This window comes from Xenopus laevis, chromosome 1S (assembly GCF_017654675.1).
Source record: "Xenopus laevis strain J_2021 chromosome 1S, Xenopus_laevis_v10.1, whole genome shotgun sequence".
Lineage (NCBI taxonomy): Eukaryota > Metazoa > Chordata > Amphibia > Anura > Pipidae > Xenopus > Xenopus laevis.
The window spans coordinates 33,768,900-33,782,362 of NC_054372.1; the positions used below are offsets into that span (position 1 = coordinate 33,768,900).

General features: G+C 37.0%; 1 protein-coding gene across 4 annotated transcripts in view; it reads left to right on the top strand.

Annotated features, from left to right (window-relative positions):
* acsl1.S (acyl-CoA synthetase long chain family member 1 protein S homeolog) overlaps positions 1-12,329 on the top strand; it is a 47,188-nt gene extending 34,859 nt beyond the window's left edge. For 3 of the 4 annotated variants that reach the window (XM_018233740.2, XM_018233739.2, XM_041573196.1), the window contains exons 15-21: positions 1,293-1,365; positions 2,718-2,806; positions 2,896-3,012; positions 5,211-5,354; positions 7,895-7,996; positions 8,667-8,738; positions 10,962-12,329. In XM_018233740.2, coding sequence (XP_018089229.1) covers positions 1,293-1,365; positions 2,718-2,806; positions 2,896-3,012; positions 5,211-5,354; positions 7,895-7,996; positions 8,667-8,738; positions 10,962-11,102 — 738 coding nt within the window. In that variant the 3' untranslated portion in view covers positions 11,103-12,329. 4 annotated transcript variants of the gene reach the window in all.
* Positions 12,330-13,463: the final 1,134 nt, after the last annotated feature.

The window sequence follows — 13,463 nt, forward strand, 5'->3', positions numbered from 1 at the left end:
ATTAGCATTTTATAGTCAGGGCACAAGTTTCTGTCTCACCCTACAGGTGTAAAAGCCTCTAACAAAACAAAAAAAAAGTGTATTTTATATGTAAAACGTTTTTTTAACTCACACTTGCATTATTTAACTTGTTTTGGCCTCATGAATGAGGCAATATTAGCAATTTGAGTGAAAATATTATCTAAAGGAAAAGTAAAGCCTCCCAGGCAATTTTTTAGTTTTAGCAGCACTGAGACACTTAACTTAAGATAATAAAACATTTCTTGTATTTAGACCCTTGTATCTTGTTACAGAATCGGAATTACACAAACATGCAGGTTATCCTGAAAAAAATGATGTATAATTTCCCTAGTTAAAATAACCCCCCTACCCTGAAAATTCTAATTTGATGGCTGACTGACAGGTTAAGTTAGAGCTAAAGACAAATTCAAGAAAAATGTTGTTAAAATGTGCGAAAGACACAATCTGAAAACGGTCTGTTTAAAGGACAAATTCACAAAAGTGAAGATAGAGGTTTGTGAATTTGGTGGGAAACCTGACATTTTTATCTCTACTTTTATTTAGTCTCAATATCACCACTTTTGTGAATTCCCCCCATTAACATTACAGTCTAGTGTGATTACAATTTGTTCACTGACATATAGGGGGTTATTTATCAAGGTCCGAATTTATCTCGGTATCGGCTGCTACAAACTCCGATCTAACCCGCTCGGGTTTTTAACGCTTATTTATTATTACATTTTCCGGAAAATTTGCTTTGCAGGAAAATTCAGATTTTCACGTTCTTTTTCGTGAATTTTCCTCGAAATCTCCGAATTTTTCGGGAGTTTTCACCCGAAAGTTCCGAAAACATTGCGAAATTGCCCGAAACCCCGACAATGGTACTGAAACAAAAACTGTTCCCATTGACTTTTATGCAACCTCGACAGGTTTGAGATGCCATGTTTTTATATAATCGGGCTTTTTAACCCTCGAGGTTTAATAAATTCTGAAAAATTAGTGATTTTTTTTAAAAAGTCCAATTTTATTAAAAAAAATCACACATTTTTCGGATTTCGGAGAATTTCAGGTATTCTGAGCTTAGTAAATAACCCCCATAATCTTCATATTGGTTAGGAAGGTAGCCAGATATTCCTTGATGATTTGACTATGTGCTTCTAATTTCAATAATGGAAGAACAATAAACCTGATTGAGGATGTTTTCAATACACAATTTGATGGAATGTATATATAACATTAATGCTGCTAATGATATATGATATATGTTGACTTATTAAATATTTTGTATACAGTTCTATGAAGGATATGGACAGACCGAATGTACAGCAGGATGCTCTCTTACTATGCCAGGAGATTGGACTGCAGGTAAATGTGTCCGTTCATATATGGTACCTGTTATCCAGAAAGCTCTGCGCCTAGGGGTTTCCAGATAAGGGATCTTTCTGTAAATTGGATCTCCATACCTTAAATCTACCATAAAACCATTTAAACATTAAATTGGAATTATTTGATTATAATTTGGGGGTGGCATTCTCGTAACTCAGAGCTCTCTGGTTAACAAATTTCTGGAAAACTGATCCAATACCTTTACATTGGCCTGTTGAAGTATTTTAACTTCGGTTCCAGTGAATGATTGTCCGTGTTTGTGTTGCCTTTCTTGCTGAGTAAAGTGCTTTGCCATGTCTAAAGTACATGCTGAATTTTGACTGGCAGGAAGCAAAGTTCCAAGCACATCGAATCTACTTGTTACTGCTTTATGCTGACAGGGAACATTTATATCTGATTATGTTGGTTGTCATAATGTTACTTTTGCCATTAGCCTACGATTATTGATCAAAGGTTATTGCTTTCTAAAGAGAAGCATTCTACCATTTCTCCTGAAAATTCGTCGAACAAATAAACCTCATGGATGCAAGCCTTTGCATAATGTTTAAAGGAAAACTATACCCCCAAAATGAATACTTGAGCAACAGATAATTTATATCATATTAAGTGGCATATTAAAGAATCAGCTCTAACTGTAACAGGAAGAAGTGAGGAAGCAAAAGACACAACTCTGTCTGTTAATTGGCTCATGTGACTTAGTATGGTTTTGTTTGTGTGCAGCATTAATTATACGATCCCAGGGGGCGGCCCTTGGCACATACTAATAGAAAACTATATTATTATGAAAATGGTTTATTTACATGAAGCAGGGTTTTACACATGAGCTGTTTTGTATAATATATTTTAAGAGACCTACATTGTTTGAGTGGTACAGTTTTCCTTTAATTGAACTATGTGATATAGCTGCTTTCACTTCTATTAATACCAATGTGGAAATGCATAAGGCATGCCATGTAGAATAACCCCATCTCTTGTTTTCAGTGGACATTTCAATAGCAATAAAGTAAAAGTAAATCCTGCTCCTGAATTTGGTCTTTAAGCTGGTAAAGAGTAACGTTTGATTGTATGGGACTTGAACCCACAGGCCACAATTCTGAGATTAAACTGAAAACCTTTTATGCTTGTGAGTGGAGGTTCTCTTTTAATTAAGTTCATTCTTTGCATGTCTGCTGCAGAGCATTGGTAACCGCATTGCAGCTCCTATCTTTATATATAATTAGACATTGTATCCTATTTTGTCCAGAACATTTCACCCCATAAATTAACAATATTTAGTTGCTTTGATGCGGAAGAGGTATTACAGTTAAATGGAAACGTATCACTTTATTTAGGTCACGTTGGGGCACCAATGCCGTGCAGTCATGTAAAGCTGGTGGACGTAGAAGAGATGAATTACTTTGCAGCAAAGGGAGAGGGTGAAGTGAGTACTTTCCTTGAAGTCATTTGAACCTTTTCGAAGCAGCAGCCTATTAGCAGCTCAAGAACTAAGTTTTCCATTTCTATATGCAGGTTTGTGTCAAAGGGTCAAATGTGTTTCAAGGGTATTTAAAAGATGAAGAAAAAACTGCAGAGGCCTTGGACAAGGATGGCTGGCTGCATACCGGAGATATCGGCAAATGGCTACCAGTAAGTAGTCAGCAGTCCTGTGTTGTGTCTGAATTTTACTGCTCGGCAAAGATAGATTTTTATGAATATTTGCCAACTAGTGGCCAATGATTCACATTAGAAACTAATATTAAATATGTATGGTCAGTGATCAGTGTTACCATTCATAAGTCTCACTGGATATTAATAAAGGAATTGTTCAATATAAAAATAAAAACTGGATAAATAAATAGGCTGTGCAAAATAAAAAAAATTCTAATATACTTATACATTTAGCCAAAAATTTAATGTATTAAGGCTGGAGTGACTGGATGTCTAACATAACAGAACACTACTTCCTGCCTTGTAGAGCTTTTGGATTCCGTTGATTGGTTACTGCCTTGAGGGGGGGGGGGCACATGGGTCATAATTGTTTGCTTTTGAATCTGAGCTGAATGCAGAGGATCAATTACAAACTCACTGAACAGTTATGTCCCATGTGGCCCCCCTTCAAGTCACTGACTAACTCAGAGTTAGAGAGCTGAAAAGCAGGAAGTAGTGTTCTGGCTATTATGTTACATATCCAGTCACTCCAGCCTTTATACATGACATTTTTGGCTAACTAACTATATTAGAAACATTTTTTATTTTGCACAGCCTATTTATTTACACAGTTTTTATTTTTACACTAAACAATTCCTTTAAGCTTTCTTAGAAAAGGTGTATACGGTGACCGTAAACTTTATTATAAAAATTACTTTTACTGGTTAAATACAGTAGGTTTTTGTGTATTTAATCGGTGAAGTGCTGCAAGTCTGGAGTTTAGGAGAAGTCTCAGTGCCTAGAACTTTGTAGCTTTACAAAAGTTAATAAAAGTATAACATTTTCTGTATTGGGGTTATTTGTGGAATATGAAACACCATTCCTCAAATCTACTGAAACATTTAAAGGGGTGGGTCACCTTTTATTATGCTATAGAACAGTCAATTCTAAGAAACTTTTTAATTGGTTTGCAATTTTTATTTTTTTATTGTTTAATAATTATTTGCCTTTTTCTTCTGACTCTTTGCAAATTTCAAATGGGCGTCATTGACCCCCTTCTAAAAAACAAATGCTCTGTAAAGGTGGCCATACACGGAGAGATCCGCTCGTTTGGCGAAGTCGCCAAACGAGCGGATCTCTCTGATATGCCCACCTTGAGGTGGGCAATATCGGGCTGATCGATCATGGGCCCTAGGGCCCAACGATCGGATCCTAACGAATGGGAATGGGCGGTCGGATCACGTGACCGCATCAACGAACAGATGCGGCCACGATCCGACGGGATTTTTAGTCCCATTGGCCAGATCTCGATTGGGGAAGTCCGTCGGGGGGCCTCATACACGGGCCAATAAGCTGCGGACTCGGTCTGTCGGCAGCTTTTATCGGCCCGTGTATGGCCACCTTAAAGCTACAAATGTAGTGTTACTTTTTATTACTGAGCCTTCTATTCAGGCCCTCTCCTATTCATATTCCAGTCTCTTATTCAAATCAATGCATGGTTGCTAGGGTAATTTGGACCCTAGTTACCAGACTGCTTAAGATGCAAATTGAAGAGCTGCTAAATAACTCAAACCTTCAATCATAAAAAATGAAAACCAATTGTAAATTGTCTCAGAATATAAGTCTCTACAGTTATGTCAAAGGTGAACAACCCCTTAAAAAAAACCTTTTGTTAAACATTGCACTATGGAAAATGACTTGTTTCTTGGACTTCTCGATAATGTGTCATCAGACCAATACCCTACTTGTAGATATAAAAACTTGTGCCATCAGCTGTCTTTTAAATTCAGTGTGTGTGGCATGTTTCAATTTTGTTTTTTTGTTTTTAAAAATACCAACAACATTCCCTGTGCTACATTTTACACAGAAATGCAAAATCTGACATAATATTTATGCTTTGAAGTGGCTCCTCTGCATAAAGAAACTGCCACTGGTCTGTTAGAATCCATATCCCTTGTTTGCGGTTAGAATCCAGGCCACAGCTTTCAGTTGACATAAGTGTGTATTTAACCACAAAAGTATAAAGGTTTCCCTGAGTGTTTGTAGGACAAGTGGATTTTGTTGCAAATGTTGTGAGTGGTACAGTGCTGTGTAAGTTCTTGTTCTTATGCCTTCTGAATAAATAATTTCTGCAAAAATATATGTTTAAAAAATGTCCAGGTATGTTAACCAGTTATATGCTTATTTTATTTCCCCAGAATGGCACTCTTAAGATTATAGACAGAAAGAAACACATCTTTAAGCTGGCACAGGGAGAGTACATTGCACCAGAGAGAATTGAAAATATCTACACAAGAAGTGAGCCTGCGGTACAGGTTTTTGTCCATGGAGAAAGTTTACAGGTAAATCTGAAATTGTGTTTCATTTGCATACTGCAGTGTCCCATGGTTCCCCTCTCCCCCAAATGGGAGTAACAATGGTTAGGATAAGCGCTTGTAGGCACACAATTAACCTGCACCACCAGTGGTGGAAACAATTATTTGATAATAAGCTCACTAACTAACCTTGAAGGTGGCAAGAAGGCCAGAGGTGCTTCTATTGCAAATTCATGATATTAACAACATAAAACAGATAATTACTATGCAAAAAGCAATAAAACATATTGTAGAAGACAGTAAGGGAAATGTAACACTCCAAAAGTGCTCCTCTAAAATCCTTTTTTTTTTTTTTTTTTTTTTTGTTTTCTGTACTAATTACCTTATTGCACTTTGTTTTGTTACTTTTTTTTTCTAGTTTAAGACCAATAACACTACAAATAAATTTAAAAAACAAACAAAACCGCTTGTATCTAGTACAGACAAGATGTAAAAAGGTCGTTCACCTTCAAACACTTTTTCAGTGTTCAGTTGTTTTCACCATGTTTTCATCTTTTATCATTTTCCCAAAATTTTAGTTTAAAATGTAATGATCGTGTCTCTAGTGTCAGTCTGGCAGCTCAGTGATCCAGAAGCATCTGAACGGTTACAATTTGTTACATTTAGTTGATACAATTAATTGATACATTTCTCAGCAGTATCTGTGGAATATTAGCAACTATTGTATCAATTCTAACAGCTGCCTTTAGGGTTGTAACACACGGGCAGATTCAGGGAGATTTAGTCGCCTGGCGAATAATCGCCTCTTCTTCTGGGCGACAATCTCCTCAAATTGCCTTTGCGTGTCTTCGCGTCGGCTATAATGAAAAGTCGCCTGCGCTAAAGCACAAAAGGTGCTTAGTTTTCCGAAGTTTCCACTTCCGAAACCGAAGCGCCGCGTGTAAATTGCCACAGGCGATTTTCATTTTAGCCGCTGGGGCGACTAATCTCCCCGAATCAGCTTGTGTGGCCTGACCCTAAAGACGAACAACCCCTTCAATTTTTTTATTCACATAATTAAAAAAATAAATAACCTTATTATCTGAAAATAATTCCTACTTCACCTCCGTCAATGAGTCCTTTATTATCATGACATTGTTCTATAGCAAAGTGCATGCAAAGCTTTCCATTGGCTTCAATACTATGCAACACTGCAGCATTGTTCCTTTGGGAAAAATCAAACAAGAATTGGCTGCTCAGATCAATGCATGAGAGACATCTAGTGGCCAAAAGAGGCAAATATAAAAATACAAAATTACGTACTCATTTATAGTTAAAAAACGAAATTTATTATTACATGTTAAAATCCATTAGACCCCACAAAAAAAGCCTAAGAGAGGTTTTTTGTGGGGTCTAATGGATTTAAACATGTGATAATAAATTTTAGTTTTTTTTTTTTAACTATAAAGGAGTACGTAATTTTGTGACCTCTAGTGGTTGGAAGAGAACAGCTTAACTACTCATGTAGCTAGAAATTGACTACACTGTGTCAGATAATCAAAAAGCATGGAAACCTAAAAATATAGTTTCAGCTAATGAAAGAAATTGCAATTCTAAACAGCTTTTTAACATATATTTTCAGTGTTTTTTAGGTTATTTGTAAAATACAAAGCCCGTCCGTCACTGTTATCTGATTCCCCTATTATGTTCCTGTAGTGTAGGAGGTGTTCTGCTCCCTTAAAAGGGGTGGTTCTCCTTTACTTTTAGTATGTTATAGAACATTTCTAACACGTTTCAATTGGTCCTAATTATTTTTTTTATATATAGTCTTTGCATTATTTGCCTTCTTCTGTCTTTTTGCAGCTTTCAAATGGGGGTCTTCGACCCCATCTAAAAAACATATACATAATATTAATAATATAAATACATAAGGAAAAGTAATCTACAGGTCAGAGCAAGCCTTTAGGGAAAGTCAGATTAGAGTAGTGTGCCTGGTGTGTTTTTTAGTTAAAGGGGTGGTTCACCTTTTTAAAGGAGAATCTAACCCTAAACTTAAAAAAAAACCCTACCCTACATAGACCCCCCTCCCTCAGCCTAAGTTTTACTTACCCCTCGGTGTAGATTCAGGCATCGGAGTTCACGGGCACCATCTTCATGCCTGAATCTGCACCGAGGGGTAAGTAAAACTTTTTCAAGTTTTTTAAATATTTACTTTTTTCTTCTGACTCTTTCCAGCTTTCAAGTGGGGTCACTATCCCCATTTAGAAAACAAATGTTCTGTAAGGCTACAAATGTATTGTTATTGCTATTTTTTATTACTCATCTTTCTATTTAGGCCTCTATCTTATGCATATTCCAATCTCTTGTTCAAATAAATGCATGGTTGCTAGGGCAATTTGATCCCTAACAACCAGAATATCACTCTCTACATCATACTAAAAGTGTATTCAAAGGTAAACAACCCCTTTAAACTATGAAGGGAGAGATATTTCATGCAAAAAGGCTCAGGTTGGGTAGATGGTTTATGAATAAAAGGTTAACTAATCCCAATAATGTCTTAACCTATTTATGTCTGCTTTAATTTAAAGGCCTTTTTAGTTGGCATTGTCGTGCCAGATCCTGATAACGTGATGAACTGGGCAAAGAAAAGAAAATTTGAGGGCTCTTATGAAGAGTTATGCAAAAACAAGGTATGTCTGTTGGTTCTTAATATGGAATAGAAATTGTCCCTGAATATCAGTGGCTATTAGCAGGTTATCTACTAAATCTGCTACATAAGACCCACAAAAAAAGGACAGAGGCAAACTGAATAGTAAAGTAATTGATGGAGCACATCACAATATACCAGTTACACTATTTAGGTGCTCACTGCAAGGGCCCCCTGTGACCCAAGGATTTTACAAAGTAATAAGAACAGCAGGGCACTCCAATAAAGTTTAATAATACTTTACTTGCACATAGTAACTTGTGTTTTGACTCCCCCCCCTAAAAAGGTGGGTGCAAATAGAGGATTATTAAACTTTATTGGAGTGCCCTGCTGTCCTTGTTACTTTATTTACAAATGTGTCCTGTGCCAGCTATTATTATTATTATTATTATCATCAGTGCTTGGCGTGTATCACAGGGCTCTTAACATTTCCTAGTCCAGTTGTGTGCACAAATATTGTAGTTCTCATGGCATTGCAGGGAGGCAGTGGGGTAGTGTCCTGAGTTAGACACCTGCATCGTTGTAATATAATAGTAGTGCCGTACAACCTGCATTTTTATTCCCACAGACCCACAACACAATCCAACTTGCAATTGCTGTTTGTAACTTTAAAACCTTAATTTTTTAAAATCTATTGTTCATTTCCTCGACAGGATTTTAAAAATGCAGTTCTTGAAGATTTGCTAAAGCTTGGCAAAGAAGCAGGATTAAAAACTTTTGAACAGGTAAAAATATATATATTTTTGTTTTGTTATCACTGTCATTACTTGTGGGAAACTATTAATTGTTCATTCCTCTCCGTTTCAAAATTTCTTTGAATTCTAATTCATGTTTTGAAGAAAATTGTAAACGGGGGCAGGGAGATGGCTGCTTCCAGTTAATATAGTGAATAAAGTACCCCCTATTGTAAAATATAAGGATATTATAGGTCACTGAGGAGTTCCGTTACCATATAAAAGGACAAGGCCGAGAAGGTCATGGAACTCCAAGGTTAATTCTAATATCCTCATATTTTCCAACAAGGGGTACTTTATTTATTATAATACACAAGTTTTACTGAGTCATGTGACAAATGGCATCACTACTCACCGTTTATAACCGATGACATCACTACTCACCGTTTATAAGGATATAATAACAAGATATATGGCTTTTGTGTATTATATATAAATTCAGTACATTGAACAAAATTGCATCAGGCCATATTGCCATAAGATGCACCAGTGTTAGCGTCCTCTGCAAATGATTGTGCTTATCTTTTTATTATTTATTATTATATAATTTACTGCTGCCCTATGCTGGTAAAACTGGTGTGTTTGGTTTAGAAACACAAATATAGTTTAAATAAACAAGCTGCTGTGTAGCCATGGGGGCAGTCATTCAGTGTTGAAAATGGGGAAAAAAAAGTGCAGGTTAAACCGCAGATAACTAATAAGCTCTATAGTGTACAATGGGATTCTTCAGAACTTCTCTGTTTTCTACTCTGTGTCCTGTGCTTGAATGGCTGCCCCCATGGCTACTTTATATAAACTAGTTGTGTTTCTGAAGAAAACACACCAGTCTTACCAGTGCAGCAGTACATTATATTGTAATTCCTTTAAAACATTGTTTGGTGTTACTGTTCCTTTAATATGATTGTAACGGAAAATAAATGGATGTCTAAATAGTGCAGCAGTCTCATGCCCAGGAGCCAGATCCTGCAGATGGTGCTTAGCAAAGGGCTGTATTTTCCAGCAGCCCGATTGCAATTCAAAAGAATTCAGAAAAGGGGAGCATCATACCTCTCCATAAAAGCTTATTTCCATGCTACACTAGTAGCCTGTCCCCCACAGAATCATCCACATATAAATGTAAGAAACACAAAGTTGAATTAAAATATCACCTTTTGTTGTCCATTTCAAAAAAAAAAAAATCACCTGGTTGCTTAAAACCCACCTAAAGTCTTATTGCTGCTTTATTTCCATTTTTAGTATTTCCCGTTTTTACTTTATATATTTTTTTTTTTCATGTGTGAACCATTTCATAGTTTTATTTAACTTTATTTGCAACATTATGTCTTCACAGCTTAGTAAAAATGAGTGGTGTGTGCCTATATTATCAGGATGCTGCAATTTTGGCTAAAGCTGATCATGGGTGCAACTATGGGAGCCCTATATTTAGAGCACTAGTTCAGATCTAAACCATGTACTGGCCAGACCTCCTTCATGGTGATATTATATATTAACAGGAATGGCCCTGGCACAAAACTTCATCTAGCTGATTAAATGCATTAACGGAACAGTTCAGTGTGAAAATAAATATTGTGTAAATAGGCTGTGCAAAATAGAAAATGTTTCTAATACAGTTAGTAAGCCGAAAAATGTAATGTATGAAGGCTGAAGTGACTGGATGTCTAACATAACAGAACAGAACACTACTTCCTGCTGTGCAGCTCTCTGAGTTAGTCAGCGACTTGAAGGGGGGGCCACATGGAACATAACTGTTCAGTGAGTTTGCAATTGATCTTTAGCATTCAGCTCAGATTCAAAAGCAACAGATATGACCCATGTGGCCCCCCTCAAGTCTCTGATTGGCTACTGCCTGGTAACCAGTCAGTGTAAAGCAAGAGAGCTGCAAAGAAGGAAGTAGTGTTCTGGCTATTATGCTACACATCCAGTCACTCCAGCCTTTATACATTACATTTTTGGCTAACTAACTATATTAGATAAATTTTTTGTTGTTTTGCACAGCCTATCTATTTACCCAGTTTCCAAGTGAAGCCTTAGAGCAACCCTTATGTGACAAACCAAGCGAAGAGCTTATATTAAAGTATTTTGTAAAGGCACAAGAGCGCTGACATGATTGATCCTGTTTTACTATGTATTCTATTAATAGCATGAACATTTTACACATTTTCAGCTTAATACAGTCAAAATCCAATGATTTGTTACATTTTTCTCCTCTCTTAGGTAAAAGACATTGCTTTGCACTCAGAAATGTTTTCAATTGAGAACGGCTTACTGACGCCTACACTGAAAGCCAAACGGCCAGAGCTGCGGAAATATTTTAAGGACGAAATTGAAGAATTGTACGCTAATAACAAGGTTTAATCCCACAAACTTCAGTGAATGCCCAGCGTCATTAAATCACCGGTTAACTATTCACAAGCGCAGGCAAAGTGATACCACTCATAGGAATAGTACCACACAATCCCTAAAATGCCTTACAGGTCGCCTGTACTGTAACACTTGCTGGGTGATCTTGAATATACAGAGTAGGCCTTATGGTGAAAAGGACTGCTAGCTTCTGTCTGATTGGACAAGGCTTGGACTTAACCGATTACTCATGTAATTCTCTCCACTCTCGTTGTTTGTTTCCTCCATTTGTATGCTGCTTTCTGATGTCTGGTGTTTCTCCTAAAGTTCAGTCTCCCACGATCACTGTTTGGCTTATGATAAAGAACATTCTGTATATCCTGGATACAATTTACAGAAGAGAATACTTGATTTAAGAGATGTGGAAAAGGAACCAGTACTTTCCGTTATTCATCTGCCTGTGTAAATTAATATATTTTAACAAAGACTCTGGTTGGAGGCCGCAAAGTCCTTGTTAACCAGTCTCCTTGCCAGCAACTTGTGTGCATGTAAATATACCATGACCATGCAGTGGCCCGTTACTCTGCAAGCAAAATAGTAGCTTTCTAACTTTTAAACACTTCCACCCCCCCCATAAGAAACTAAATTATAAGCCTTTTAAAAATGGGAGGATTTAGTAATTTTTCCAATTTTTTAAAAAAGAAAAAAAAAGAGAAAAAATATCACTGTCTGCACACCAATGATCTTGCATAATTTCTGCACACCGTTTTCTTCCACATAATTTAAGAAAGTGTGACTTTATCTTCTAGTATCTTTAGAAAGCTGCTACAGTCTGTGCTATGATGACCAGTCCTGCAAAAGAAGTGCAATTACTGCTGATGGTTCTGGCAACAGCCCTGAAGATGTTGATGTTTTATACAGTACGAGTTTTTGGGAGAACAGGTAGAGGGACAGAGATTTTCAATTTGGTCACAAGGGAGTTAAAATATTGAAAAGCACAAAAATGGTTTTGCACTATATAAAGCGTGTGTTATAACAATGCACTGTAGGGATAGGGGGATATCTTATTCCTTGCACAGATACCAACATTTTTATCCAAATGGAATGTGACTCGTTATACTGAATTATAGAAAGTTTGCTTAGCAGTTGTGGGTTCTACTGTACAAACGATAACATTTTTATGTCTTTTCCCATCGCTTCAAAAAAATGAAGGAAACCAAAATAAATAATAATGAAATTGTATTTGGTGTGTGTGTGTTTTTATATAATGGGTTAAGCAGACTTAATCGGGTTGGTCGAAAATCAGCTTTAGGGCTTTGGCACACAGGATAAATTTCAGCTGGCAGAGAAGCACCCAAAACTGCCTGTGCCACCTCCTACTAACTTGAGATGACTCTGCTAGTACAAGCTCAGAGCTGCCTGAACCAGAGAAGTATAAAAAAACAACAACAAACCAAATTCAGATTGGCAGCTACTGGATTTGATAAAATATTTTGGGTTATTAAAGGGGCACCCCATATTCCTTAAAGTGGAGGCTTCTATTGTCTTGTTCTGGCCCTGGACTGTAGCACAGAATAGTAGTATGAGTTTATAGTTACTGCCAGTTCCATTGTGAGAGCATTTTTGAGACATGGTAAAGAGAGGGAAGTTTCTTCTGTTGTGCTGTAAGAGGTAGACAGGCTTTACCCAAGTGAATTACTATATGTACTACATGGTAACAATTACACTTCCTCAATCTCTACCACCACAATAAAAATCATGAGGCCTGTAATGGAAAAGGAATGTTTTTTGTGCAGTTCAGGAACAGGGATATACCTGGCTTGTTCACAAATGGGTTACAGATCCGTTCCTTCACCGTTCAGGGGGTCTTTTGTGGTTGGGAAGTAATGCTCAAACTGTCTGGAAAGCTGAAATAGGTGGTCCTGCACCAACTGGGAGAGTGAAGGGCCAGGCTCAGTGTCTAATAAAATTCCTACTAATGTCTGAAACATGTCAAAAATCCCAATGTTCACTCGCCGTCCCCATAATTCCAGTTTGGCTTTGAATGCAGCCACTCTATCCGCTGACTTGAAGACAGTTGTCATACTCCCCAAAAGTGACAGATTGAGCAGGTTGAGTAAGTCACACAAGTAAGAGTTTTGCAACAGTTTGTAACAGAAATCTCTGCAGTGGCTCTCATAACTCAAAGACTCTGGCCAGTGTTCTACCCTTAGGAAGCCATCTTGCTTCTATGTATAAGAGAAGATGTTTTTTGATCGGCATCCATATCCTCGCAGAGCTACTTGAACAGACGCGAGTTAAGAGCATGTACTTTAATGTGGTTGATCATTTTAATCACATCATGCAAAACATTAAGTTCAGGTGACATTTTTCGGC